Source organism: Equus przewalskii, chromosome 6 (genome assembly GCF_037783145.1).
Source record: "Equus przewalskii isolate Varuska chromosome 6, EquPr2, whole genome shotgun sequence".
NCBI classification, from domain to species: domain Eukaryota; kingdom Metazoa; phylum Chordata; class Mammalia; order Perissodactyla; family Equidae; genus Equus; species Equus przewalskii.
In genome coordinates, this window is record NC_091836.1 from 53,442,868 (window position 1) to 53,470,229 (window position 27,362).

The following is a 27,362-nucleotide window of genomic DNA, read 5'->3' on the forward strand; positions in this document are numbered from 1 at the left end:
CACCTCGTGCCTCCTGAAGTGTGGAAGGATCCAGAGCCCTCGCAGAAACTTCTGGCAGCTGAGCTAGAAGTTTCTCTCGAACTGCAACACGGCCCACAGGGCCCCTTCACTACTGCCGGCCGGGCTGGGCTGGAGTGCCTTGCCCAGGAGAGGCTGCCCAGTGTGCCTGGGCCCCAACCCCCACAGACCAGGTACTGGGTTGATGGGTATGTCTGTGTATTTCTGCTTAAGGATGGGAGGATTGGTGTTGAAAGCAAGTCCCCACAGCCTGGTGCTACCCAGCTGGCCTAAAATCCTCAGGGCAGCAACCACACTGCCCAGACCCAAACTTAGGGTATAATTGTCTGACAAGTATGAATATGAATATATGGGGAGCAGGCGGCAGATTATTTGATATGAAGTCTTTGATCAAGGAACTCAAGGGCTTGTGATTTTCCCACCTGTTGAGCAATCTGAGGCCAAAAGCTGTGGGAACTGGATAGACTCGGAAGACGAGCTGCCCCATTACAAGCTGTGTGACCTCAAACAAGTTCCTTAGCTTCTCTGGGCCTCAGAACGTCCAGCAGCAAATGAATAAAATGGGTGTAATAATCATGTCTCTATCACTAGACTATTGAAGAATCAAATTTAGATAATACTTGTGAACATGACTGCGACTAGTTTTCTACTATTTCCAGCTACATAACTACATAACCTTGAACAAGTAATTTCAACTCTCTGGGGCTGTGCTTCCTAGGAAATGATGGGACTGGATTTCCAAGAGTCCTTGGCAGCTCTAACATCCTCTGCTATGACCCAAGAGAACTATGAGCTTCTAACAGTTTTATGAAGGCCAGGCTTGGGTGCTGCATGGTCCCCCTTTCTAAATATGGCCCCAGTCCCTACCCACTCTCCCTTCCTCTCAAGGAGCTCTGCAATTCTCCTGGAGAGCGAGCCCAACTGTGTCGATTGCAACAAGAGCTGTGACATCGAGGTGTCAAGGTGCAACAGGGAGCTTTGGCTTTGGACCTTTTACAGGATATAAGAAGGCTCAACAGCCCTGGATTCTCAGTGCTCCCAGCTCCTGCTCATCTGCCCCAACTGGGAGTAACTAGAGGTGGAAATGAGCAGACCTATGTGAGTATCAGGTCTGTTACTCACTGGCTGGGAGGCCCTGGAATCTTGTTTCACTTCTATAAGCCTGTTTCCTCCTGGAGCTATGACGCTATTCCCTCATGGGGACATTCTTTAAGATTAAATGAAACAATGTCTATAATGTGCCTGGAGCAAGAAGCAGTAGTTGTATGTGTTGTTACTGCCCATCATCAAAGACTATTTCCTGTTAAGTGTTAAATTTTCATTATCACTACAGTCAGTGACCATAATGGGGATCGATGCCAGCAGTTTCAGTCTCCTTCAGCCCGACAAAGGAGGCAGGGGCCGAGTCCCATTCAGGCATCAGCTTTCTGCAGCCCTGAATTTGGATATCAGATAGAAATAAGACCCCAAGCATTATCATCCTGCTTACGCCACTGTTCCTTAATAACTTTGACTTTTCTCTGGGCATAGAAAGCTAAGGCCGGACATTTCTCAGGTTTGTTCCCAAAGAGAGGTCCCTGACTCTGCAAATTGCTCCAGGTTCCCCCATGGGAAGGGGCAGTGGTGGCACCAGGCCTCTGTGTCTGGGGACTAGTGAAGTTAATGAGCTGCTATTTTTGAGCCCAGTAGCAATCTCAGCATGAATCTGAGTCGAGAATGGGCACAAAGGGGCATTAGGAGAGCGCCACCTAACTGGAAACAGGACCGCCTCCTCGCATCACAGGGGCACGTCCCATATGCTTCTCCTGCCTCCTTCACCCAGCAAATAAAATACTGAGTTTCCTCTAATCTATTTATGCTCAGGAGCAGCAAGGGCAGAGAGAAAAATAAGATGCAAAACCTTTCCCTCTTTCCATGTGCCTCCATCCTGGCTTCTCAGAAATCTCCAGGCTCAATAAACTCAATTGACAAAGATAGTGAAAAAGGAAATTTTCCACAGAAAAAAAATGAGAGGCCAAGATGATTCCAGTCCCCTTGGTTCTTTACTTTCCAGATACCACACACCGAGAGCCTTGTTTGAGAATGTATTATGTATTATCTTACTTTTATCCTCTCAACAATGCCACAAGGTGAGTGTTCTTGTCAGATCCATTTTACAGAGGAGGAAATTGAGGTGAGAGGATTAAATAACTTGCCCAAGGTCACACAGCTGCTAAGTGGCGGGGCCCGGGTTGGACCCGAGACCTACTTCATAATCACTAGGGGAATTCCTCTGGGAGCCGATGAAAGCCAGAACAGGGTAACAGCAATTTCCTAAACATTACCTCAGTTCCCTCAGCCCTTTAAAGAAACCCTATTGAACATCTACTATGAGCCAGATGCTTTCACATTGATCATACTTTCTTTAGTCCATATGCCAGCCTCATCTACAAGGTCAATATTTTCTCTGCTTTGCAGAGGAAACTGAGGCTCAGAGAAGTCAAGCAGCTCCCCAGGTCACACTGCTACCAGTGGCAGAGCTGGGCTCGGCAGCTTGCTCTTGGGGCTCTGAGGCCCGAGCACTCTCTCCCGACGCTGCAGTGGCTGGAGCAGGCAGCTTCCTGGTATTGGTTGTTTTCTCTCTCCCTTCCAGGGAGGATTCAGCATGTGCTCTGAGACGGGCTCCAGGTGCACGGGCATGCTGCTCTTGGCCTTAGCCACCGCAGCCATCATTGCCAACCTCCTGCTGTACTTTCCCAATGGCCAGGTGCTGGAGCCGGCCAAGATCACAGACTTGGTGTGGTTTTTCCACGGCTTTCTTGGAGCTGGACTCTTGGTAAGAATGAGGCTACCTTACCTCCTTCAACTGAAGGGCATCCCTAAGCTTCCCTAGGCAAAATTACAGGGTTGGCAAACTTTTTCTGAGAAGGTCAAATAGTAAACATCCTTCAAGTCACAGAGCAGTCAACTCATCTTGGGGCCACCTTCCCTGGGCTCCTAGAGCATGGCTGGCTCCTCCTCCTCCACACCCCACAACAGGTGGGCCATAAACACCCTCTACATTGGCGCTTGGCACATCACGCTGCAAGTATCTGTTTATGTGCCTGGCTCCCCCATCAGGCTGTGAGCTCCTCAAGAACAGAACCCAAATCTCATCCACCTTTGCCCTCTAAGTGACTACCTAGCAAAGTGTCAGCTTAGACTAAGCTTAATACCTGGCTGCTAATTGCGTGAAAGATACACATTATAAAAAGCACAAAAACTGAGTATTTGTCAGGCTCATCAGGCTTCAAGATGAACATCTTGAAAAATAAATTGTGTAGCTCCATCCAAGCTTCCCTAGGCAAAATTACAGGGTTGGCAAACTTTTTCTGAGAAGGTCAAATAGTAAACATTTCCAACTTTGTGGGCCATGTGATCTCTTGTTTCAATACTCAATTTTAATGTCATAAGACAAAAGCAGCCATAGAGAATATGGAAACAAATGGGCACAGCTATGTTCCAATAAAACTTTATTCATAAAAACAGACATCCTGCTGGATTTAGCCCACAGTTTGTAGTCTGTTACCCCCTGAGGTAGACACTGAGTGTTTTCCTTCCTTTCCACCTTTGTTTTCATTTGGCTCCTCCTCTCCCGGGTATCCAGTGCTCCCTTATGAAAAAATCTTTTGTTTATGTGATGCCAGGCACTGCGTAGGTGCTCAGCTAACAGACGGATGAATGCACGGTGCATAAAGGACCCTTAGGAAAAGGTGATCACCTCCCTTCCTGTTTCTTCTCCCCACCCCGTAGTAGATGCAGTGATGTCTCACGTTGCACCCAATGACAACCGCCCCTCCCATCATGGCAGAGGCTGGGTCTTCCTGTGCAAAAGCACATCTAGATCAGCAACACCTCGGCAAAGGTCGTCCGTCTCAGCTCAGAGCCCTTCCTGAGAAGCGGCACAGACCTAGGAGTCTAACAGACCCTGCTCAAGTCATGAGTCTGCCCCTGACCTGCCGTGCCACCTGCCTGAGCTTCAGCAAAAGGAGAATCATACCATCTTACGAGGAGGTGGAGCACATTAAATGAGATAACATTTATACCGCGCCCCACACACAGCTGGCAGCCAGTAAAACGCAATCTGTCCTCTTTCCTGGCTCAGATTACCAGCTCCTCCAGCTTCTCTACCTCCGCAGATCCAGCCAAGCACCTACCTAGCTCATTTCTGCCAGCTGGGTCTGCATTTCTCAGCTCCACCGCCAAGGAAATTCCCTAACTTATCCTCCCTCTCGTCATCTGCAGAACATACAGGAACATCAGCACCCAACTTCTCTTAAGATGTGCATGAGTAAATACAGCAGCTATTGAAAGGAATCAAGCAGCTTGAGGAAATTTAGTTTCCTAATAGCAGGCTCTCAGACATTTATTGAAAGAGAGTGACCCAGAGGGAAAACATTCCACGGTCTGAGGAGAGCAGAGTGGAGCCTGGCTCAGGCAGGGACCAGACACCCTGTCTCCAGAGCATCCCTTGTTACCAGCCGGCTCATCCAACCCTCGCTCCAGCTTTCCAACAAAACCTCCAGGATCTCCCAGAAAGATGGTTACATTGGATCTTCACAGCGAAATGGAGTTAAAATAAACAGGACCAAACCAGTGCCTGAGGCAGGATAAAGCAAAAACCGATGAGCAGGTCCTCCTTCTCCTCTTTCTTTCCTTTCTGTTTCATTCATTCTTTGTTCAGCCAGTCTTCAGTGTCCACTCTACACCTTTACACATGCCTGGCTCTAGGGTAAACTGAGGCAGTGGCTGTGGGATTGGAAGAGGAGAGTGCATTGGAGTCCTATGAATGGGGGTAGTGGGGCAGCAAACAGCAGTTCAGCTTGGCTCTGGCATTTTGGCCCAGGCACCTAGGGAGATGGAGGGGCATTCTCTGAGGCAGGGACCTCTGGGGGAGCTGGGAGGGAGGCAGAGGTTGAACTCCATTCCACATCCCCCTGAGGGATCGGAGGATGGTTGAGCAAGGACTAGAGACCAGGAGACAGATGAGATTGAGAGGACGGGGAACCCCAGGAGTAGTGGATTTGTCCAGGGCTCATGAACAGAATGAGAGGAGAAAGGAACCCAGGTCAAAACCCAGGTGACAGTGCAAATTGAGAGGTATGCAGAAAGGGGGAAGCCTGAGAAGGAGACTGAGAAAAAAACAGCTGGAGAGAGATAGGCAAAGCAGAAAAGAGGAAAGTGAGAAAAGCTGAGGAGGGAGAAAGTTCCAAGAAGGCGTGAGGAGTGGCCGTGTCAATTACAGCAGCAGGGACACGAAGCATCTGATGCACAGGCAGGGGCCTGGGGGTTCTTGGCAAGAGCAGTCCCAGCGGGGAGACAGGGCTCCAGACTGCAGAGGGCTGAGGAATGAGTGCAGGTGAGGAACTGGGCTCCAAAAGGAGGAGGAAAGGATAGTAGGCCGAGCCGCCGCCCTGGTGCAAGAAAGGCCAGCACAAGACGTCAAATGCCGCAAGGGACATTTGCAGGCAGTAACAGGCACAACCACTCATTTAGCATCAGCTCCATGCAGAACACTGTTTAAGGATGCATAGGGGATAAAACCAGAATTCACAGTCCTGCCCTTTAATAGTAATTGTAACGGGCATTTGCATGAAGGTTTAGAGTGTATTAAATGCTTACACATATGATTTCATTTGCTTCGTGTAACAACTTTGTGAGGGGGAATTGTTATCTCCATCTCACGGGTGAGGAAATGAGGCCCAGGCAGGTTCAGTCATTTGACCACAGCCACACAGCTAGCACGGAGCAGATTAGGACTTAAACACTGTCTGAGTCCAAAGCCTGTTCTCTCTCCATCTCTCCACCGTCTGATGCCGCATGTGCACACTCAGTGCAGGCCACGGGGAAAGACGGAAGCAGGAAGCTGAGCCAGCAGAGGCCTGCCCCACACCATGTCCTGGCGAAACAAGACGTGCAGGAGCCTGGGAGAGCTGCTGCAGACAGTGCTGCTGTTCAGATGAAACAGAAAACCAGGGCCACGTGAGTCATGGCCTCCCCTCTCTCCCCACCAGGTTGACAGCCACTCGGGAGCTGAGTTTCTCCAGCAGTCACGGCCACGGTGGGTACAGACATGTCCAGCAGCACATCGTCTCCCCAGTCAGGGGGTCCCCTGCAGCCTCCCCCTATTATTGCTGGAAAGCAGCCTCGTGACATCAGCAAGCTTGTTGTCTCAGCAAAGTCAGTGCCAAGAGTAAAAGCTCTCTATTTTCATGGAGCCACAGGCCAACCCGGAACTCTGGTCCGGCTTCTGTGCTTAAAACTGGGCATCTGGGACAAGCATACCATAAATCGAACGGGGTCCTCCAGGGACTGAAACAGAGCTGCAATTTCTTTTCATATGTAACTAATGACTATTTTCCAGCAATATCGTTTGCAGACTCAGCAAGACCATTAGGAGGGACAGCTTAAGACTAGTTAACGGTGTGGTTTGAGATCACGCAGGTGCCTGATTGGGGATAGAGGGGCTGAAATAGGTGGGAGTCTGCCGGACTCAGCAGAGACGGTTCCTATGCTCCTTCAGACCAAGGAGATGGATGGACAGACACACAATAATTCAGCCCCGTGGGGTGAGTCCCTGCTCCAGTGGAGGCCTGGGGTCAGCAAAAGAGGAAACAATTAACTCTACCTTTGGGAACCAAGAGGGGCATCTCGGAGAAGAAGGTGTCTGAGCTGTACTGTACAGAATTAGTAGGCACTCACCAGGCGGAGAAGGGAGGAGGGCGCTCCGCGCAGAGGAAGCAGTCTGTGCAAAGGCATAGGAGCAGCGCAGAGCCAGAGGCGTTCACGGAAACTCTGCAGCCTGGTGTGGCTGGAGCCAGAGCTGCTTCAGTGAAGAAGTGATAGGAAATGGTGTTCAAATACCAGCAGGGACAAAATTCCGTATAACTTTGTATACCATGCTGATGAGACAGTTCTGACCTTTGAGTGGTTCCCCTGCCAAATATTTATTGAGCACCTGTTATGTGCTAGCATTGTTCTAGGCGTTAGGGACACAGCAGCGAAAAAAAACAGCAAAATTTCTGCTCTCCTAGGGCTTACATTCCAGTGGGGGAAGAGGAAGACCACAAACAGCCAACTGTGTAATATAACATCAAATGGTGAGTGCTAGAAAGAAGATAGAGAAGAGGAATAGATAGACAGCAAAGTGCCATCTGAGGAGGTGGTGTTCCAGCAGCCACTTTAATCGAAGTGAAGAATAGGCCATGTTGATATCTGGGGGAAGAGCATTCCAAGCAGAAGGAACGGCACATTCGAAGGCCCTGAGCTGGAAACGTGCTTGATAGTTCCAGGACCAGCAAGAAAACTGCTGTAGCTGGAGCCAGGTAAAAGAGGTTTGGCAGAGAGTCTGGGAAATGAGGTTAGAGAGAGAAATAAGTAGCCACTGGAATTTTTTAAGCAGGAGAGAAGTGCAACCAGGTGCCATCAAGTTACAACAATCCTGTCCACTGCATTCTGACCCCCACCTGGGAGCCTGGCTTGCTCTAAGTACCAAGCTCTGCTCCCCGCAAGGTGCTTGTAGAGACTCTCAGCACCCACTCTTCTAGGGCGGTTCCAACAGCTCTCATTTGTCAGCCCCAAACTTGTACCCACACCACACAAAGTCTCCAACTGGTCCTCCCATTTGACTCAGGGCAGCTTTGGGGCACCAAGGACCCAACATAAGAACAGAAGAATCAGTAATTCCTGGTGCCAGAAGGCTCCATCAGAACTAGAAAAAGAAACTCAAAAGAGAGAGCATTGCACTGTCTTCGGGATACAAGTGTACAGGGACCTGAGGCCCAAAGTTGCCCAGAGTCATCCCTCCAGGGAAGCCAGGGGTCCTGGACCATCTCTTCCCACCTGGGAGGTTCTTGTCAGCTCTGATTCCCAGCACTTAGTTGCCTACAGATGACTTTGAGAATCTGAGATTTTTGTGAAAATACTTGATTTAAAGAAATATGTTTCACCGAATAAGTGGGAAGTACACAGGCCCATCATACTAGTCAAGCTTTTCTAGAAAACTTTAATGTGCTTTATTCATGCAATAAAACAGTTCAGACACACAGTCATTTTGTAATTTGCATGAGGTCTGCAGGAAGCATCAGCAGTTCTGATCTTTGAATAGGCTTCTCCCTTGGGGTTAAGAATTCAGCTGTTTGGCCTAATTCATATCAGCGTTTGGAGGAAAGAAAATAAGGAGACCAGGACAGAAAAGGGAAGGAGAGGGCTGGCAGGCTCTTAATAACTGTCTTCCTCTCCTCTCTCACTTCCTCTGCCCCTAGAGCAAGAAAAGGCTCCCACAGCAAACTTCCCAATTGAAAGGCAAAAATCCTACTCTGTTGAAGACATCTCGGAACTGAATTCTTGAACTGGAAAGAATCTTAGATGTCAATATTGTAATTCCCTTACTTTATAGATTTAAAATAGAAGCCCAAGCTAGATCCAGGTCATCGAGCTAGTGTATGGCACAGCAACATTTGAATGCAGATCTCTGGGTTCTCATCTCTTGACGCTTAAAAGATGCCCAAGACAGAGGACAGTGGCAGCTCAGAGAGGCAGTGCCTTTGTGCGGTGAGTTCTGGCCATGGTCTGATGGGCAGCATTGCAGATCAGGAACTCTGTTTTGTCTGGGCACAAAGTAAAACCTCTCAAGGACCCTGAACCACACTAACCAAACTCATCAAAGCTTGACTGATAAATCAAAATGTCACTGTATTTATCTCAAGAAGAAACACTCCTGCCAGGAAAAGAGAAAAAAAATGCAGGACCTCCTCTCCCCTGACTCCATGGGAAGAGGCATGCAGAGTGGTGGGAGCCAAAGAGAGCTGGGTTTGAAACCAGGTTCTCCCGCAGGCCAGCTGCGAGATCTTAGGCAACCCGCTTTGTCTCTCTAAGTCTCAGCTTCTCCCTCTGTAAAATGGGGCTATCAATAGTAGCCCCCCACTATGGTTATGATGAGCACTGTGTGAGATGGCATAGAAAGGAGCCAGTCCCTAGCCTAGCTCCCGGCTGGTGCTTGCACAATGGCAGCTCTGAGAGGACTGGAGCAAGGGGGTGCTAAATCATCCTTGTACCTAGTGTTAGGGCATTGTGGTGGTCAGATGCACTCATTTCCACTAGAGAGAGAGCTGATCACAAGGAAAGCTCAGCACACTCTTCCCCAGCACAGTGGACACACTGCCAAGTCCTAAAACTATGGTTCTCCTTCTACTAGATGCCTTCTAACTGCCCTAGCCCTCATCAAGGCTCCACCAAGTTTGCAAACCAGCTGGGAGTTGACTCAAGTTTGTTTTGTGCAGAGTCGGTTTGTTTTGCTTTCGAGTGAATTGGATACCTTTAGGAGGGGTGTGCCCCCTCCAGTTTCCCACAGTCCCCACCGCTCCCTATTGTGTTACACCAGGACACTTTTTCTTGCTTAAAAGTACCTGCCTAGCCTCTAGAGGCATGTGGGTTTGCACCTCCCACCTCAGACTATCAGGTGAAAGAAGACATTGGGTAGATAACAATCATCTTTAGCAGGGACCACATACCAATCATGCATTCCCCGGGGTAAGTCTTGGTCATCTTGGTGACAACTGGGGATTTCCCAGATGCTTGCATCAGCAAATGTATTTACCGACCATGGCTCAGGTGAGGTGATTTTTTTCATAAAGTTACATTCATCCATCACGTATTTATTTCTTGTTCCTGGACCATGGCCCTATCCTGGCAGTGTTCTTTCTCCTACCCCACACTGCCAGAAGAATCATGGGAGAATGTCATCACAAACGTGACCACCGTATTATGGGGTCCTGAATCTGTGTGGGGCTCTGTGAGAAGAGCTGCTGACCCAGAGCTCAGTGCCTAGTGGGGAGAAGGAGAATGCAGTGCTCAGAGCAAAAGGACAGACTGGCAGGCAGGAAGGAAGAATTCATTTTGCCTGGTGGACGTCACTGAAAACTACAAAGAGGAGGTGTTAGTTTCCCACAGCTGCTGTAACAAATTACCACAAACTTGGTGACTTAAAACATCAGAAATTTATTCTCTCACAGTTCCGGAGCCAGAAGCTCTAAGTAAACGTATTGGCAAGGCCCCACGTTCTAGGTTCTAGGAGAAAATCCATTCCCTGCCTCTTCCAGCTTCTGGTGGCTGTTGGCATCCCTTGGCTATGAACACATCACTCCAGTCTCTGCCTCCATCTTCAGTGTCTGCCTCTGCCTTCTCCTCTGTGTATCTGTCTCTCAAAACTCCTGCCTCGCTCTTATAAGGACACATGTGATTGCGTTTAGGGCCCATCCAGATAATCTAGGATAAACTCCTCCTATTAAGACCCCAACTTAAGGGTCCGGTCCGGTGGTGCAGCGGTTAAGTGTGCACGTTCAGCTTCGGCAGCCCAGGGTTCGCCAGTTCAGATCCTGGGTGAAGACACGGCACCGCTTGGCAAGCCATGCTGTGGTAGGCGTCCCACATATAAAGTAGAGGAAGATGGGCACAGATGTTAGCTCAGGGCCAGTCTTCCTCAGGGGAAAAAAAAAAAAATCCCAATTCAAGCATATCTTTTGTCTTATAAGGTAATATTCACCGCTCTTGGGACTAGAAAGGGAATATATCTTTGGGGGGCATTTGTTCAGCCTACCACAGGAGATAACATTTGAACTGGCCTTTTGAGGGTGAAGAGGAGTTTACCTGATGGCAAAGGATGAAGGGCTTATTCCAAGGCCCAGAGGCAGGAAAGTCCTGGGTCTACGCCAGGAGCCATAGACTGGTGTGTCAGGAGGTCTCAATGATGGAAGAGAGGCGAGGCTCTGGTGGCGGAGCAAGACCAAGGCATGAGGGGCTCATGTACAATGTCCAGGGCCTGCATTGTATCCTACAGGCCATGAGGAATCATTAGACATAAATAATAGTTAAATAGAGACACAATCAAAACTTTATTCCCAAAAGGTAACATTCCTTTTATTACAAGAGCATTTTCTTTGCCACAGGTGATGGTGCCAGCGCTAATGTTGCTGAGAGGAGATGGAGACGGCTGCTGTGCTTACAGATGTGGGGTAGGTACTGTGGGGTCTATAGAATGTTTAAGCTGCCACCCACCCTCACCCCCAAAGGGTGTATTCCTAGGCTGTGTGCTTTCTCTCTTCGAAGGATAGACTATTGACCAATATCTAGTACTTCTAATACCCTCCTTGTAGAGTGCAGTGATATTATGCAAGGTTCTAGCCAACAGAGACGGGGTTGCTGCATGAGATCGCAGGAAAAATGAACCTGGTGAGCGTGCAAAGAAAGCCATTTGCTGTGGACACAAAGCCTACCAGCTTTGGTAGACCAGCCGGCTGGGGTTTGGCTGTTTGTGTTTCTACCTGCCTGTCTGTCAGTGGGAAGGTCAAGGACGCTCTCATCCTTTGGCTTTCCTATTTCCCCAGCAGCCAGTGAGGTAACACATAGAACTGGTATGCAAGCAATAAAGGACATTGGAAATTGTATTCTCAGAAACACTGTCACAGATATTCTCTTACAGTGGCCCGGTGAAGTACAGAAGGCTGACACTCTATAAGTTCATCCCTTATGTATTTATTTTTTGTTCCTGATCTTGTCCCCAATCACAGCAAGCTGTCCACTACTCTTACATTTCTAGTTCATACACCATCTCACTTCTCTTGTCTGCTCCAAAATTTGCCTTTCCCAACCCTTACAGCTTCCAATCAGACTCTCCACAGAGACCTCAGCCCCCAAGTCGCCTGAGGACCATCTCCAAGGTGCTCCCTGAGTCACTCATTCCATTCAGCTCCAGCCATCCCCCTCTCTCCTTCCCTGTGGTGAGAAAGGCACAAAATGGATGTGTCAGGAATAAAAACTCATGCTTTGAGAGAAACAAGTCCCTCAGCTTTGCCCTGGTTCAATAATGCGCTAATATGCCAGAAGGTCACCTTTCCTTGACACTTGCCTCGCTGTCACACTCACTCACCCACCCATCCAGTCAACACATATTTACGGAGTTTGTACACAGCGCAAGGCCCTGTGTTGGTTTCTGACTCAGGCATTAGAAAAACGATTATTCATTTACTCACCCAACCATACAACAAACATTTACTGAACACCCACCACCAGGATGGCAAATAGGTCTCATTTAGAGCACAAACACCAACTGATCAGTCACACCGCTTTAAGAAGGACTCTGAGACTTCACCCAGGCTTGAAGGGGAAGAGTGCTGGGATCAATTACTGATGTCTGCCATGAGTGCAGGTAAGGAGACTGGCAGCACACTTACTTTATGTGCCAGGCAGTGTGTAGGCACTGGAAGTTTAGTGGTGAATAAGTCACATTTCCAGCTCACAGCTTTTTAGTGGAGAATTTCACTCTTCAAATTGCAACTGGGGCAGACGAATGGGCAGAGGGCTTCTGAGCGCTAGTACCTCATTTTCTGTACATTTGAGAAGCAAAACCAGGACAACTACCCAGGCCAGCATGTACAAGAGAAGATTCAGACCCTCTTCACTTTGCCAGAAAACTCAGGGGATGCATCTTTAAAAACCTGACTTCCCACCACCTCCCTCTGCATTGCTGAATTTCTGGCTCTGTTCCATTGCAGATGCTGTTCCCTGTGCTTCTGGCCACACAGGGCACTGCTGGGGCTCTGTACTGTGTGGTCATTTCTTCTCTGGGTTTGCTCAGTGGCCCCTTCTGTGATACAGGCAATGGAAACTACACCTACCCTTTCAGGAACAACACCCTGGAGTGAGTAGCATTCACGGTCTTGGGTCAGTGTCCAACATCTAATGATACAGCTGATGACCACGAAGAGCGTGTGCTCTTGGTATTGACTATCGAGCAATGGGGCCAGGTACTTCCCTTCATACCTAGGGTCTTGTTCCTCTCTCCATACCTGCTCCAAAATCAACAATCTCTAGGAGGTGATTGGCCAAGGCAAGGAGTGCCCATGACTTAAGCAGTCCACCCAAGATATTCAATACAATACCTTGACTTCATTAGCCCCAATTATTAAACTCAATTGAGTATGTGCTGAGGGACTGCTTAGTACTGGTGTGATAAGACACAATCCATCTATTTTCAAGGAGCTCACAATCTAATTGGGGAGACTTAATTACCAAACATGAAGTTGCATAAATATCCTGAATGGCTGGGCCCTATGATACATGTTTTTTTTCCTAAAGGAATACGGAAAGAAACCCAGCATCCATTGATTGAGAAAGACCCTGCTTCTCTTCCCATTTCCTGTTCTCTCCCTGGCAGATCTCACCCACCCCCAAAGCTTTCAGAACTGTCTGTCTATCTATGTAAATAATCCCCAAATATCATTCTCTAGCCTAGATCTTTCTTCTGAATTCTTGACCCAAACATCTAATTACCTTCTTGAAACTTCATCTTGAACATCGTATACCATTCAATATTAATATGTCCAAAACCCGTGATGTCCCCATATATCTCCTCTCTCAGTCATCCCCATCCCAATAGATGGCACCTAAAACCTGTGTCATCTTTGACTCTTCTTCTTTCTCACTTCCCACATTCAATCCACCACCAAATCCTGTCAATTCTACCTCGACAACATATCTTGAACCCGACCACTGCTCTTCACCTAGTCTTTCATCACCCCATTCCAAATCTCCAATGCCCCGGCTGGCCCTGTGGCCGAGTGGTTAAGTTCCTGCACTCTGCTGCAGGCGGCCCAGTATTTCATCAGTTCGAATCCTGGGCGCGGACATGGCACAGCTCATCAAACCACGCTGAGGCAGCATCCCAAATCTCCAATGCCCCTTTGCCTCTGCTCCTCCAACAGCCCTCCAACAAGCATCCCACTTCCATTTTGCCCTTCAATCCTTTTGCCATAGGTTAGCCAAAGGGGTTTTTGTAAAATGTAAAAGTACTGATAAGGCCAAGAAATCTTTGCATGTAAGGAACCTGCAGTCTCACTGGGAACTCAGAAACGGATATGGCTATGGGTGAAGGTAGAGATAGAGGCAGAGATATCAAATAATAGATGGCCCTATGAAATACAGCCTGAAAACCTATTCCATTTTCTCCTTGCCCAACTGGTACACTGACTCCAAATTTCCCTTAGGGTTTTTGCCTACACGCTGTTTCTTCTTACACTTCACTGCTCTCCTCTCTGCTGCTGCCTCCTTCAAGGCCAGGTGACTCCAGATTTCCCTGTGAAGCCTTCTCCAGCTGCTCGACACCTCTAGACTTCCTCTTTCTACAATAATAATTATGATGTAACTCAAATGTATAGCAGGCACTGTGCTAATATCTTATGTAATCGTCCTAACCACTCTATGGTATTGATGCTGTTTGTAACCCCATTGGACATATAAGAAATCTGGTGTACAGAAATATTTAGGAAACTTATGTAGAACTTCTTAGTGAGAGAAATGGAATCAGGGTCTGAGTCTGTGGGACTTGGGAATCCAAGCTCTTAACCACTTCTTATTGCCTCCGAAACCTTTACAGCAGTAAAAATCTCATGTCACACAATTTCCCTCTTCTTCATATGCTCCCTTGTGCAGCAATGTCTGTAACCCTAGTGCCTTGCTGAGATGTTGGGCTATTAGAGCAAAAGATGGTGTGTTCAACGCTCCCACCAATGGGCAATAAGGAATCTGCTGTCTTTATGAAGACGAGAGCAGTAAGACCCTTGCGCTTTGTCGTCTCCTGCATTAGGCTAGTGCTTCTCACATGCTTACAAGTAGCAGCTCCCTTCCTTTACGGTCTCTCAAAACCAGGCTAATTTTCTCCTCTGTCCTGGCAGGGACAGCTACTTATTCAACCAGCCCACCTGGGCCGCCTGCCAAGAGCCTGAGCAGATCGTCCTCTGGAACGTAGTCTTGTTCTCCATCCTCCTGGGAATCGGCGTGGTGGAAGCTGTGCTTTGCCTTAGCCAAGTCATCAGTGGACTCTGTGACATCTTCTGTGGCACCTGTGTCCGAAAAGGACAGGTCAGTGCTTCTAGAAGCCGGGAATTTTCAAGTAACTTCCCCCTGACCTGTTCCTCACATCTCCCTCCTGCCCCAACCCCCGACTCCCAGAGTAATCCAGTCACTAGGAAATGCCTTTTGAAACGTAGAACTTCATTCATCACTTTGAGCTTAATTTTCTTCCAGGTGAACATAACCGGCTTATGACCAGCCTTAGAAATCACAGCTGATTGAGAGACGAAGGAGAGTTGCCCAGGTTCAGAAGGACTGGAGTTCCGAGAGGCTGAGAAAAAAGCTCCCAACTTTCTTACCAGGGTAGATTTTTATAAAGGGACCACAGTTTTGACCTTTGCTAGAATCAAGATTGCTGTTTCCCTGAACTGATCTCTAAGAATGATGTAAGCCATCATAGGGCTGTACAAAAATAAAATTTTTTAAAATAATAATATGATAATAGATGCTTAAATGTATTCAGTTGTTACTGTATCGCAGGCCCTGTCCTAAGCACTGTATCTACGTTATCTTAGTTCATCTTATAAAGCAAGTAGCATTATAAAGCCCTCTTACAGATGAGGAAATTCAGGCTCAGAGAGGCTCAGTTCCTTGTCCAAAGTCAGCGAATCTGAGTCTTGAACTTGAGCCTGGTTCCAACACTTATATTCTTCACCACTCTCCAGCGGGTCTCAAAATTTATCACTTAGACACTGGTTCCAAGGATTGTAATAAGTGCTGTTCATTTACAAAAAAAGCAGTGGGGGAGGCTCCGTGGTCAAATTAATTTGAGATACACTGGATTAAAGAAACTTTAATAGGTTTCTTTACTGCAGGACTTGTCAGAACCTTTACAAAGCCAATGTGCATTGCTAATCTCCAGGAAGAGAACAGGCGAATGCACAATTCCCCAGTCTTATTTGATGACCAAACCCTTTTATCCTGGAACAGTTTTTATAGATTTAATATTCCATGGAAGATCCTTTGAGAAATACTGTGTGACTCAGTGATGAGGAAGAAACTACCTCACTCAACCCATGAGAATCCAAGAGACTTTTCCAAACCACCAGAGAAGCAGAAAAATATGGGATGAAATAGGTTAAGGATTTCTCACCTGTGCTAAAAAAAAAAAAAAAAAGTTTTGCTGTAATAGCTGGAATTAGAAGTTTTCTCTTCAGGCTTCTTTACTGTTATTGCAACAAACATTTTTGAGAACTCAATCTACTGTACAAGCTACGGCAGTTCCCAGAGAGGCATCCAGGAGGGTCCCTGCCTCAGGAAGCTTGCAAACTAACAGATCCCATACACCTGACTGCTTCCATAGATGATATCCAGGGCCTCTGCTGCCCCATATGGCGCCTGTGTACAAATTAGAAAAAAAAGCAGAGGCTACAGCTTGGCAAATAGAGCAAATGTTTAAAAGGCACCTTCTCCTCCAGGTTGATGCAGCCTGTCTGTATTGGGTTGAATAATGTCCCCCCAAAATTCACATTTAATAGAAACCTCAGAATGTGACCTTATTTGGAAATAGGGTCTTTGAAGATGTAGTTAGTTAAGACGAGGTCATACTGGATTCTGGTGGACCCTAAATCCAACACGACCCATGTCATTATAAGAAGAGAAGAAATACGTGCACGAAGAACAAGGTCATGTGAAGGTGGAGGCAGAGATTGGAGTTATGCTGCCACAAACCAAAGAATGCCAAAGATGGCCAACAGCCACCAGAAGGGAGGACAGGATCATGGAACAGACTCTCTCTCGGAGCCTCCAGCGCCCAGCGGACACCTTGATTTAGACTTGTAGCCTCCAGACCTGCGAGGGAGTAAATCGTTGTTGTTTTAAGCCACCCAGTTGGTGGTAGCTGGTTACAGCAGCCCTAGGAAGCTCATACACAGTCCCCGACCAGGGCGCAGGCAAGCAGGGCGCAGGCTGCAGCTCAGCCCCATCACTCATCTGGACACGCTCCCTTGTGCATGAACAACCTACTCAGCTGAACAGCGCCGCCCTGCAGGTGTCACGAACACCCAACTGCCCTGCTCAGCCAGACTGTTTCTTCAGCTTCCCTCTAGCTCTTCCACTGACACGCGCTCAGACACACAATTCCCGGATGAGAGATGTACGAGCCCGACACTGCGATAGGACCCGAGATTGTTCCTTAGCCTTGACAGCCCTGAGGTTGTCATCCCCGGTGAGGAAACTGGGCTTAGGGAGGGGACGTCTCTAGAAGAGTCGGTCCACCAGATAGAATGGCTCTGTGTGGCCCCAATCCTGTTTCCTGGGAGGGGAAAAAAAAATCCAAAGCAAAAAGTTTTATTAGCTTTTCCCCATTATAATACCCTGTGTGTAAAGTGATGAATTTGAAGCAAGGGAGGAGAAAGGTTTTCTGCGTCTAGCAAAAGTCCCTCTTGTGGTTGTTCCTTTGGTGAGTAAAAGGAACTCGCTGTTAAAGACACCAAATTACAAACATTCGGCGGCCAATAAAGTGGGCGGAGGCGGTGCTGAGCTGCCCTGGGGCGGGGCCCCAGCTCGTAAAGGCGGCAGGGTTAGGCGAACGCGCTCCATCAAGGGCTTTGGAGACCGGGAAGAGCGCCACCAACGTTTGAAACGTGGGGCCGACCATAAAATGATTCATGATTAACCCACTAAAAAAGTATTTATTGCCAAATAGAAAAGAGCTCCCTGAAACTAAGTAGAAACAGTTGATTTTTGAGGCTGACTTAGGTCTACTCTTCAGCAAGATGACAATTATTTTCTGAGTTCCTACAGTGGGCAAAGCAAAGTGCCTGGAGAAAGGAGGGACGGGAGGGCTCTCGGTTCTGGAAGAAAGGGAGGGTGGAAGCAGAGGGAAAAATCTCAGCGCACGAGCGCCCAGCTGTGAGGCAGAAACGAGGGAGGTGGTAATTTCCCCGTCAATCTCCGTGGCCTCAAGCCTATCTCATCTTTTCGAATTCGTTATACTCTCAAGAGAAACCACATGTTTTCCAGGCCAGAGCTGACTGACTTTTTTTTTTTCCCCAAACACATATTCTGAATGTTTTAAATTGTTTTTACTGCAGGATACAGCTATGTTTGTATAATATGATACACACGCTGTTGGAAATGGGAAGAAAATAGCTCCCCGGAGTGACTTTAGAAATTCTTTCCATTTTACTCTTTACGCTTTGCTATAGTATAACAATTTCTACCTTTTCTGGAATAAGCCAGAATGACTCTTATAATGATAAAGATGTGTGAAAACATTGATTTTGCCATTTTGTGAAAACCGCCAGAAGACTTTAGCTGCCTGTCATGTCTGATGACACGCTCTTGCAGGTTTGACACCAACTTCAGAGGGACTTCGTGGTTCAAAGGCCCATTGGCAAACCAACATTTAGGGTTTCTTCCGAGTCAAATGGGCAGAAAATAATTTTAAAAGAGGGAGAAGCAGTATGGGGAGTGGAGGGAAAAAAATGAAGCTAACCTGAGTAGCTTTGGAAAATTTAGAAAAAGTTATTTTGGCTAAAAAACTAAGGCTAAAGTCAAAGAGAATTGTCTATAAACACTGCACTCTACAGTTGTTTCTCATGGAGGTCTGAGTTAACGATTGTGAAACTGCTGTGCGTGTATCATGGGGTTGAATGGTGGATGGTGGGGGCCAGGTTTCTCACTATTGGAGAAAGAAGTTACAGATAGGCAAGGAGGCAGGGCTAGAAAATCCATGTAGTCCTGGATTAAAGTCAAGAACATCGCTATAAACTCATTTTTGGCTTAATATGGATACAGATGGATAGTCACCAAAATGCAGATGTGTGTGTATAGGCGTGGGTTATTATACAGACATCTATTTCCTAGCTCTGTTTGCTGAGAGAGCTAGAAGCAATGAGACCCTATTAGCAATGGGCACAGCCAGTGCTCATTATTATTATTTATTAAAAACTAATTTGTTTTAAATTTACAATTTTATGAAATTTATTGTTATTTAAAAAGAAAAGAAAAAGAGGAAAATGGCTTTCCTTGACTAAAAGCCTTTTAGCCTCCGAACCTAGCCAAGCAGCAGTCTAGCTAACCCCCAAATCACCCATATTGGAGACAAACTCAGCTAGCTATTCCTGTGTCTGAGTATCATTGCCTCTCTGTAGTGAGCAGTGGCCTTATCCACAGATTTGGCCTTTTCCTCCAAGGCAGTTTGCTGAGAGGGGGTCTAAAGAAATAACATTTGTCACAGAGACAAGTGCCATGCCACCTGACCCCTGATAAAAAGGCACTTCAGCCTTAAAGTGACCAAGAACATGGGTTCAGGAATCCAACAGCAGAGTCTGATGGGTTCCTTTGTACTGGGTGTTTTCTTGCCCTACTACACGCTGTCACATGCCCCCATACCCTTTTACCCTCCATACAAACAATACTCTGAGAATAATTGATTTGTTGCATGCCTCTGGTTTGAACTAGGTTCCCCCTCCACTCCCTGAATGTATATCCGTCCCTGCACCCATCTTGCTGTCCACATGCATGTCGGGATCCCTCGACCCGGCTGTGATGCAAGATCACCTTATTCATCTGTCTCCCCAGTGCCCAGAGCATAATAGGCTGTCACTAAATGTTTAGCGAATGAATGAGTGAATGTTCCAAATCTGCAAAGGGGCTCAGGAATTGTAATTATACAAAGCAGTTTATACAGACTGAATGCACGGCTCTTCAAAAACTCAGCTTCCTTCTTTTTCTCTTCCTCTCTTTCATCACCCTGGCCCAGACATGGAAGTTCCCAAAAGGAAATAAAGCCAATTCTGAGCAGAGTTTCATTTTGCAACTGTAGTCAAAATGTACTCTGCTCCTCACCACCCATCAGCTGGGGTTTAAATGAAGTTCTCAGTATGGGCCACGCTGTTCCAGATGCAGCATTGTGATATTATGATTTATAATAAGAAATAGATGTTTTGGTTTTCCTCCATTTCTGGCACAGGCTTCCTGAAACCCTTGGAATTTCCTAAGTGAGATAAAGGTGTTTTTTTATTATTAATCACAAGCCCCTTTCAAACCACACCTGAGTTTGCATTAATGAGGTGACTTTTGGAAAGCTCCCAGGATGGGGGCTGGTTGCCAGGGGAACCAACCAGGATTAGAGGATTGGAACTTTGAGCCCCCGCTCCCACCTCCAGCCTCCAGGGAGGGAAGAGGGGCTGGAGGTTGAGTTCAGTCACCAATGGCCAATGATTTAATCAATCATGCCTATGCATTGAGGCCTCCATAAAGACCCTAAAGGACAGGGTTCACAGAGCTTCCGGTTGATAAACACAAGGAGGTGCTGGGAGAGCGGTGCGCCCAGCAAGGGCTTGGAAGCTCCGCACCTCTTCCCCGTACATCCCCTGCGCATCTCTTCCGTCTAGCTGTTCCTGAGTTACATTCTTTTATAATAAACTGGTAATAATAAGTAAACTGGTTTCCTGAGTTCTGTGAGCCGATCTAGCAAATTAATGCAACCGGAGAAGGGGTCCTGGGCACCTCTGACTCATAGCAGGTAGTCAGGAGCACAGGTAACAAGGGGAGGGGCAGTCTTGTGGGCCAGAGCCCTTAACCTGTGGGATCTGATGCTATCTCCAGGTAGTGTGAGAATTGAGTTAAATTGTAGGATGCACAGCTGGTGTCACAGAATTGCCTGGTGTGGGAAAAACGCCCACTCATTTGGTAACCAGTGTACAGAAGCGTTCAGAGTATTGTATGTAGCAGGGTAAGGAAAACAATGAGTGTTTTTTCCTTTACAAGCATAACACAAAAACGTCCTATAATGACAGTGTCTGGGATCTTTGCATAGGCTGAATCATTTCCAAAGCTCTTTTCCAACATGATTGTACCTGGCCCTCAGACAGTCACATTGTCCAGGGACAGATGGTTATCACCACTTCACCCAGGAGGAAACTGAGGCTCAGAGGTGGCTGCCCAAGATGAAGCAGATATGAGCCTTGAAGCTGAACTTTTGACTCCAAGTTCAAGGGTTCCTTCCCTGCTTATAGCCTCGTTGAAGAGATAAGAGCAGTACAGAGGAAAGAACCAGAGGGCATCGTGCTGCTGGCGGGAGCAGTAAGGGAGGCCTCGGGAGGAGAAGAGTTCAGCCAGACAAGTGGAAAGGAGAGGCCACTCCAGGCTGAGGGAAGAGCAGGTGCAAAGGGAGGAAGCAGGGCTTCTCAGGGCCTCTGAGAGGCACATGAAGGAGGCCAGGTGACTAAAACAGTGCACAACGCTATGCACACCTGGGAGTAGAGAAGCTCTTCTATTTGCGAACTTACGATATATGAACTTTCACACACAAAAAAAGCCGAACTCTGGAGCCAAAGTGCCCTTGCCCAGCACTTGGTATGAGCAGTCATTTGCCCTTGGACATTTTGTTGGGGCACATTGCTATGCTCAGATAGTTTTAAGAATTTATGAAGATTATTAAGAGAAGCATCCTTACAATTGAAAGAAAAGTAGAGATTTACAAAAGGAGGTTAAAAATGATAAGAGAGGCCAGCCACGTGCCATAGCAGTTAAGTTCTCACGCTCTGCTTTGGTGGCCCACGGTTTTGCTGGTTGGAATCCTGGATGTAGACATAGCACCGCTCATCATGCCATTCTGAGAACTACCCACAACTAGAAGGACCCACAAATAAAATATACAACTATTTACTGGGGGGCCTTGGGGAGAAGAAGGAAAAATGAAAAAACAAATAAAAAATCCTTAAAAAAATGTTAAGAAAAGGATAATGTTGCCCATTCTAATGGCTGAGGCCTTTGACCACAGGAATGCTTCTCAAAATCAAAGAAAATCCTGCCAGGTGTGAGCAGCATACAACTGCAAATGTGTAGCCCCCGGCCAGATAGGAGGAGGATGAATGAAATGGGAAGCCTTAGAATGTGCAGCTTGAAGATCAGCATGAACTCCGAACACGCGTTAGACTGACATAATTAGAAGTTGGCTTGGAATTATTTATTCAGTCTTCCATAAATATTTGTTGAGCGTCCACTATGTGCCAAGAACTTATCTAGATACTGAGGATAGACTAGTGAACAAAATAAAGTCCCTCCCCACATGGAGCTTTTTGTTAGTAAGGAGAAGTGGATGATAAACAGTATATTTATTGGGTGCTGATAAGTGTTGAGAAAAACAAATCAAGGAAACTGGGTTGGGAGTAATGGTGTGGACAGGCAAAGAGATGTTGGTGACTCTATCCAGGGGTCAGGAAGACCTCTCAGATAAGGCGTCTTTGATCAGAGACCTAAAGGAAGTGAAGAAGTGATTCTTTGAGATCTACAGGTTTAAACATAGTGAAAATGCTGCCAATGACACTTTTTGAAATTTTTATATTTTAACTATTTAATTTTTGCTTAAATTTTTAAACCTTTTTATTTAACATGGGGGGTGGTAGACTGCAAGACACAGAGAGTTCAGTAGGTTCAAGGCCCCTGTGAACGTCGTCACATCAAAGAGACTTGCAAGCCAGTCGTGTGGACACCAGAGCTGCCGGAGTTTTCTCAGATACGTACGGTGATTCTCAAGGAGCAAGGCTTCCTGCTTGCTCTGCTTGTGCGTCATCCAACTGCCAGTGGAGCAGAAACAAGTCTGCTGTGGCGAAAGAAGCGTGTTAACCCAGCCATCATTAACAGATGACGAGTGCGTCCCAATTTAAAGCTTAAAATTAACTAACATTTCTATCAGGTAGAAATAATCTGGGAAATACAAACTTCAACACTTTTTGTCGCCTTGGTCTTCAAAATCTACCTCAATGATGAGTGGAGAATGTTGGGACTTCCTTTCTTTCTCATTTAGTCCTTCCCAGAAACCAGAGGCATCTGCTTTCCCTGACAGAGGCTGCTGATAAAAGTCTGAATGCTAGCATTTTCTGGACCTTCTGCTGAGCCACATGTGCCCTACACTTAGCTCCTAGGAGCATCCTTCCAATTTGGAGTGAGTGTTTGTCACACATCATGCTGACACCAGCCTGCCCCGGTCACTCTCATAATTCAAACCCAGGCCTTGTGTGACGAGGCAGAGACAAAGCAAGCAAAGCTCAGAGGAAACACAGACCTGCCCAGCCGCCAGCCCGGAGGGCCTGACTCACATCCTCTGTGCCCGGCGAAGTCGGGTTGGCTTCTGGTGACCCTCCCGCAAGCCAATCGAGAGCCCTAAGTTAGACTGTTCTGGGAGGAAAATGGGAACTTATCCCTTGATTACTTAATATCCTAAAAGACTCTAGAGTCCCTCCCCCTCTGTTGTGGAACACGAGGTCTGGGGCCCATACCTGGGTTTCTATCTCAGCTTCACCACTGACTGTGTGACCCTGGGCAAACTGCCTCAGATTCCCCACCTCACAGGAACATTGTTAGGATAAAATGAGATAAAATGGGAACCTACTATGTGCCTGGAGCATAGTAAGCTCTGAATCAATGTTAGCAAGTGGTATTATTTCTACCCCTCGTTATCTCTTGCCTGGACTATTGCAGTGGTCTCTTCACTGTTTCCTGCCTCCAATCTCCACTTAAATCCATCCCACACATTATTGCCAAAGTTACCTTTCAACACACAAATCTGATTCTAAAACCCTCCAGTGATTCCTCTGCCAGAATATACCCAGACTCATGTACCTGACACATCAAACCCTTTATCATCTGACCTCTCTGCACCGGTGCCCTGCTGTGCTTAGCCTAGAATATCCTTTCTTACCTTGACCACATGCAAAACTCCTATTCATCCCTGAAGATTCAACCTAAGTATCATTTCCCCTGACCTCCTCCTGCCACTCCAAGCATAGGCAAGCATCTTTTTTTTGCTTCCTACAGAACATCCAGTGTTATCTTTTATGATGACACTTACTGCATTGTGCTGTTCTCGTTGGCCTGGCATTCTTCCCCTCTGATCTAGTGAGGCCAGCTTCAAGGACTACAGAGAATGGCAAGCCAGACTCAATAGGGGAGCTTTTACTCTGGTTTCCCAGCATTTCAGCCAGCTAGCAATGCAGAAAATACACACAGTGCAATGCTATTCTCTGCTCTGTGACGTTAAGGACTTCAGGCTTTATTCTGAAGACAGAATAGTTGTAAGAAGAGAGAGTGAAGTGATCAGTTTTGCGCACACTAGCTGGAGAGTCCAGAGCTGATTATAAGGAACAAGATCAGAGGCAGGAGATGAGTTAGATGATTCAAGGAGACCCCTCAGATTTCTTTCTCTATATGGCTCCCTCCTTCTCTGCATTACTCTGCTTTGCGAATTTTAGCTGCCTCAGCCTCCCCAAACTCCAGTCTCCCCTCAGATCAGGCAGGCTACCATGTTCTCCTTGGATTCTCCATCCCAGCACTACAGTCTGGAAAGTACTTCCAAGCAGCAAGCTGGAGTGATCACAGGGCTCGCCATGTTTGTTTCTAGTTCTTGATTTAAGTTTTAAAAGTCCAGTTTGGCTCTTATGTGGAGAGTAGAATGAAAGATGGCAAGAGTGGACACATGAGACCAAGCAGAAGACCACTAAAGTCACCTGGGTAAGGGTAGGATGGAGCAATGGAGGAAGTGAGAAGTTAGATTCAGGATATATTTTGAAGGCGGAACCCACAGGGTTTGCAGATTAATTATATGTTGAAGCGAAAGAAAGAGAAAAATCAAGGATAATTCCAAGCCTTTTTGACATGAACAGCAGCTAGGTGAATTGTGGTACCATTTACAGAGATGGAGAAGGCTGAGGGAGAAGCTGGCCTAGGAATTGGAAGAAAGATGAAAAGTTTGGTTTCAGGCATGTCAAGCCTGAGTTTCCACTGGCATGCCTGGGGAGATGACACATAGATTGTTGGTCATCTGTGTCTGGAAAGTAGGGTAAAAGTCGAGACTGAAGATATAAATCCGGAATATAGAATGAACTTACAGTCAGGGCTAGGTGAGATCACCCAGAAAGTGAGTGTAGCTAAAGGACAGGTTCAAAGCCTGAGGCTGGGGGACGCCAACATTCAGAAGGCAAGAAGCCGGCAAAGCAAACTTATATATCCTCCACATAATCATCATGTCATTTCTCAGTGGCATCTAAGATGTGAGGTTTCCAGAAAAAATACGGGGCATATGTCACAATACAGCCCTGAAGAGCCAAATCCTATGCAAAATTAACCCCAGAAGGTACCACTCCCCGGCACTCTGACATGGCCCACACGTATCTGAGACCCATGTGATTTGGAACCAGTCCACGCAGGGCCAAGGTGAGTTTATAGTCAAAGTACATCATGATGTAGTGATGAATGCACAGGTGACAAAAGCATCAACAGACATGAGCTCCAGTCCACACTGTGGCTTTAATTAACCAAACTCAAGCAAATATCAGCCTCTCTGGACCTTAGTATCTTCACCTACAAAATGAGGAGCTTGAGCTAAGTGGTCCTTAAAGTTTCTTCCAGCTTTTTATTTTAAAAATCTTAGAGAAAAATTTCTAAAGACAAGGAAAGAGATATTTGTAATTCTATCCTCCACTGAAAGATCACCCCCTGGCCCTCTCCAAGTGTCTAGAACAAACAGTGCCTCTTCATATATCTAACTGCTCCTTGCACCCCGTGCCTCCCTTCCAGAAAGGTGGTTGCCCAGAGAGTACCCACCAACCCCTACAAAAGGACTGACTTTTCTGTAGACCTCTCAGGGTTTCCTAAGACTCAGGGTATCTGTCAGAGGGCAGTCCACACCACACCAACCATCACACTAGTTATCTGAACAGAGACAATTTAATATAAAGAATGGTTAGCTAGGTTTGGGGAGAACTGAAAAGGCAAAAAGAGAACTTTAGGGTATCATATGTCTTAGGTGGCAATACAGAGATGCAGTAGCAAGTCAGGATGCAGTTCCCATCCCTGGGGCTAGGGAAACAAAGGGAAGAGGTTGGAATGATTAAGACCTAGAAGCTTGGAGGAGAGGTGAGATGGGGATGGGATCCAGATCTCTGAGGAGGAGGCAGGGGCCAACTGGAGCTCATGGCCCAGGTCACACAGGGAGGAGTGTTGCCATGATGCTGATTCTGCAACTGTTGGGAAAACTGCAAATTGGTTTCACCTGCTGCTACTGGCACACACTGGCCCAGCTTAAGCGATGAAGCAGCATTGCTGGGGTGATGCTGAGAGGCACCAGAAGCAAACACATAGAGCCATGTCTGTCCCTTTTTCCTCCTCCAGCCTTCCTGTAGTGCCCCCTACTGGCGCTACCAGGGAACAGCTGGCCAAAAAGAAAGGTGATTTGCAGAGTTCCCAGCCCCAGAGCCCAGCATAGAAGAGTAGACTTGAAGCTGGGAGACAAGAGTTTAATAACTCATACACTCGGTCATTTTGAAATGACAAGAAACTATACTGGGTTTGTAATCTGTAATACATAATGCATTATTTTTTTTAATTCTCTTTTGAGCGATCTAGAGCTCCCCCTATTTATTTTTTGTGGTATCTGAGCTCCTAAACTTAAAAGTATGCTTTTAAGGCCAGTAAATAAATGCTCCCCACAATACCCAGAAGGTATCTACTTTTTTTTTTTTCTTTGGTGCCTGGGCTAACAACTGTTGCCAATCTTCCTTTTTTTTTTTTTTCTGCTTTATCTCCCCAAACCCCCCCTGTACACAGTTGTATATCTTAGTTGCAGGTCCTTCTAGTTGTGGGATTGAAGGTATCTACTTATCACATTCCATTCCACACCCAATTATTCTGTCACCCGGTCAACCAATGTTTGACAGCCTGTCTGCCACCTGTTATTCTAGGCACTGGGTTCTTACTTATGTGATTTGAGAATCACCTAAAATGGAGTTCCTCTGAGTTAGATAATGAAGGAAAGAGTATTTTCTCCAGAAAACATAATTAAAACATAGATATGTGCTGGCACCTCGGTTAGTCCTCTAAGCGTCGCCCAACATTTCACAAATCCCTTACTCCATGTGGCCCCTTTCCATCCACATTCATCGTCCCATTGATCCCCAAAACAGCTTGTGGAAACAGACAGTGATATTAATATACCCATGTCACTAAGTGAAGAAAGTGAGGTGCAGAGAGGCGGTCAGTTCACCATGGCTTTGTAAGTAGCTAGGCCATTATTGACACACAAGTCTTCTCATTTAAAATCAAGGGCTCTGCCCACCATACAAGGATGTCATTTGCATGAATCAGTTTATCATATTGGCTGGTGGTGTAGGTCTTCCTGGAAAAATTCAGAGACTATTCCATGACTTCCCAAGTGGGCAGGGATCACTTGTAGCCCCACATCTTTACACCCAACCAGTCGGGCCACCTCACTTGACTGAACACAGCATCTCATCTGAAATCTTGAGGAAACGCTGGGCAGCCTGACAACCCAAGAGGCAAACTAAGGACAATGGAGAGCTCACCAAGGTTCATGACAAAGAAAAATCTGAGAACTGCCAGAAATGGAGGCCTGAGACACGCAGGATTCTTTATCAACAATGACATTGCCCATCCAGAGGAAACAGTTAAAA

At 46.7% G+C, this 27,362-nt stretch overlaps 1 protein-coding gene across 1 annotated transcript; it reads left to right on the forward strand.

The window, feature by feature from the left end:
* The first annotated feature begins 2,662 nt into the window (after positions 1 to 2,662).
* On the forward strand, positions 2,663 to 15,367 carry LOC103554587 (transmembrane 4 L6 family member 1-like). Its single transcript, XM_008525702.2, has 5 exons — positions 2,663 to 2,833; positions 10,983 to 11,048; positions 12,588 to 12,733; positions 14,766 to 14,952; positions 15,118 to 15,367. The coding sequence occupies exons 1-5, from the start codon at positions 2,663 to 2,665 to the stop codon at positions 15,136 to 15,138; spliced, it is 591 nt and encodes a 196-aa protein (XP_008523924.2). The 3' UTR covers positions 15,139 to 15,367.
* Positions 15,368 to 27,362: the final 11,995 nt, after the last annotated feature.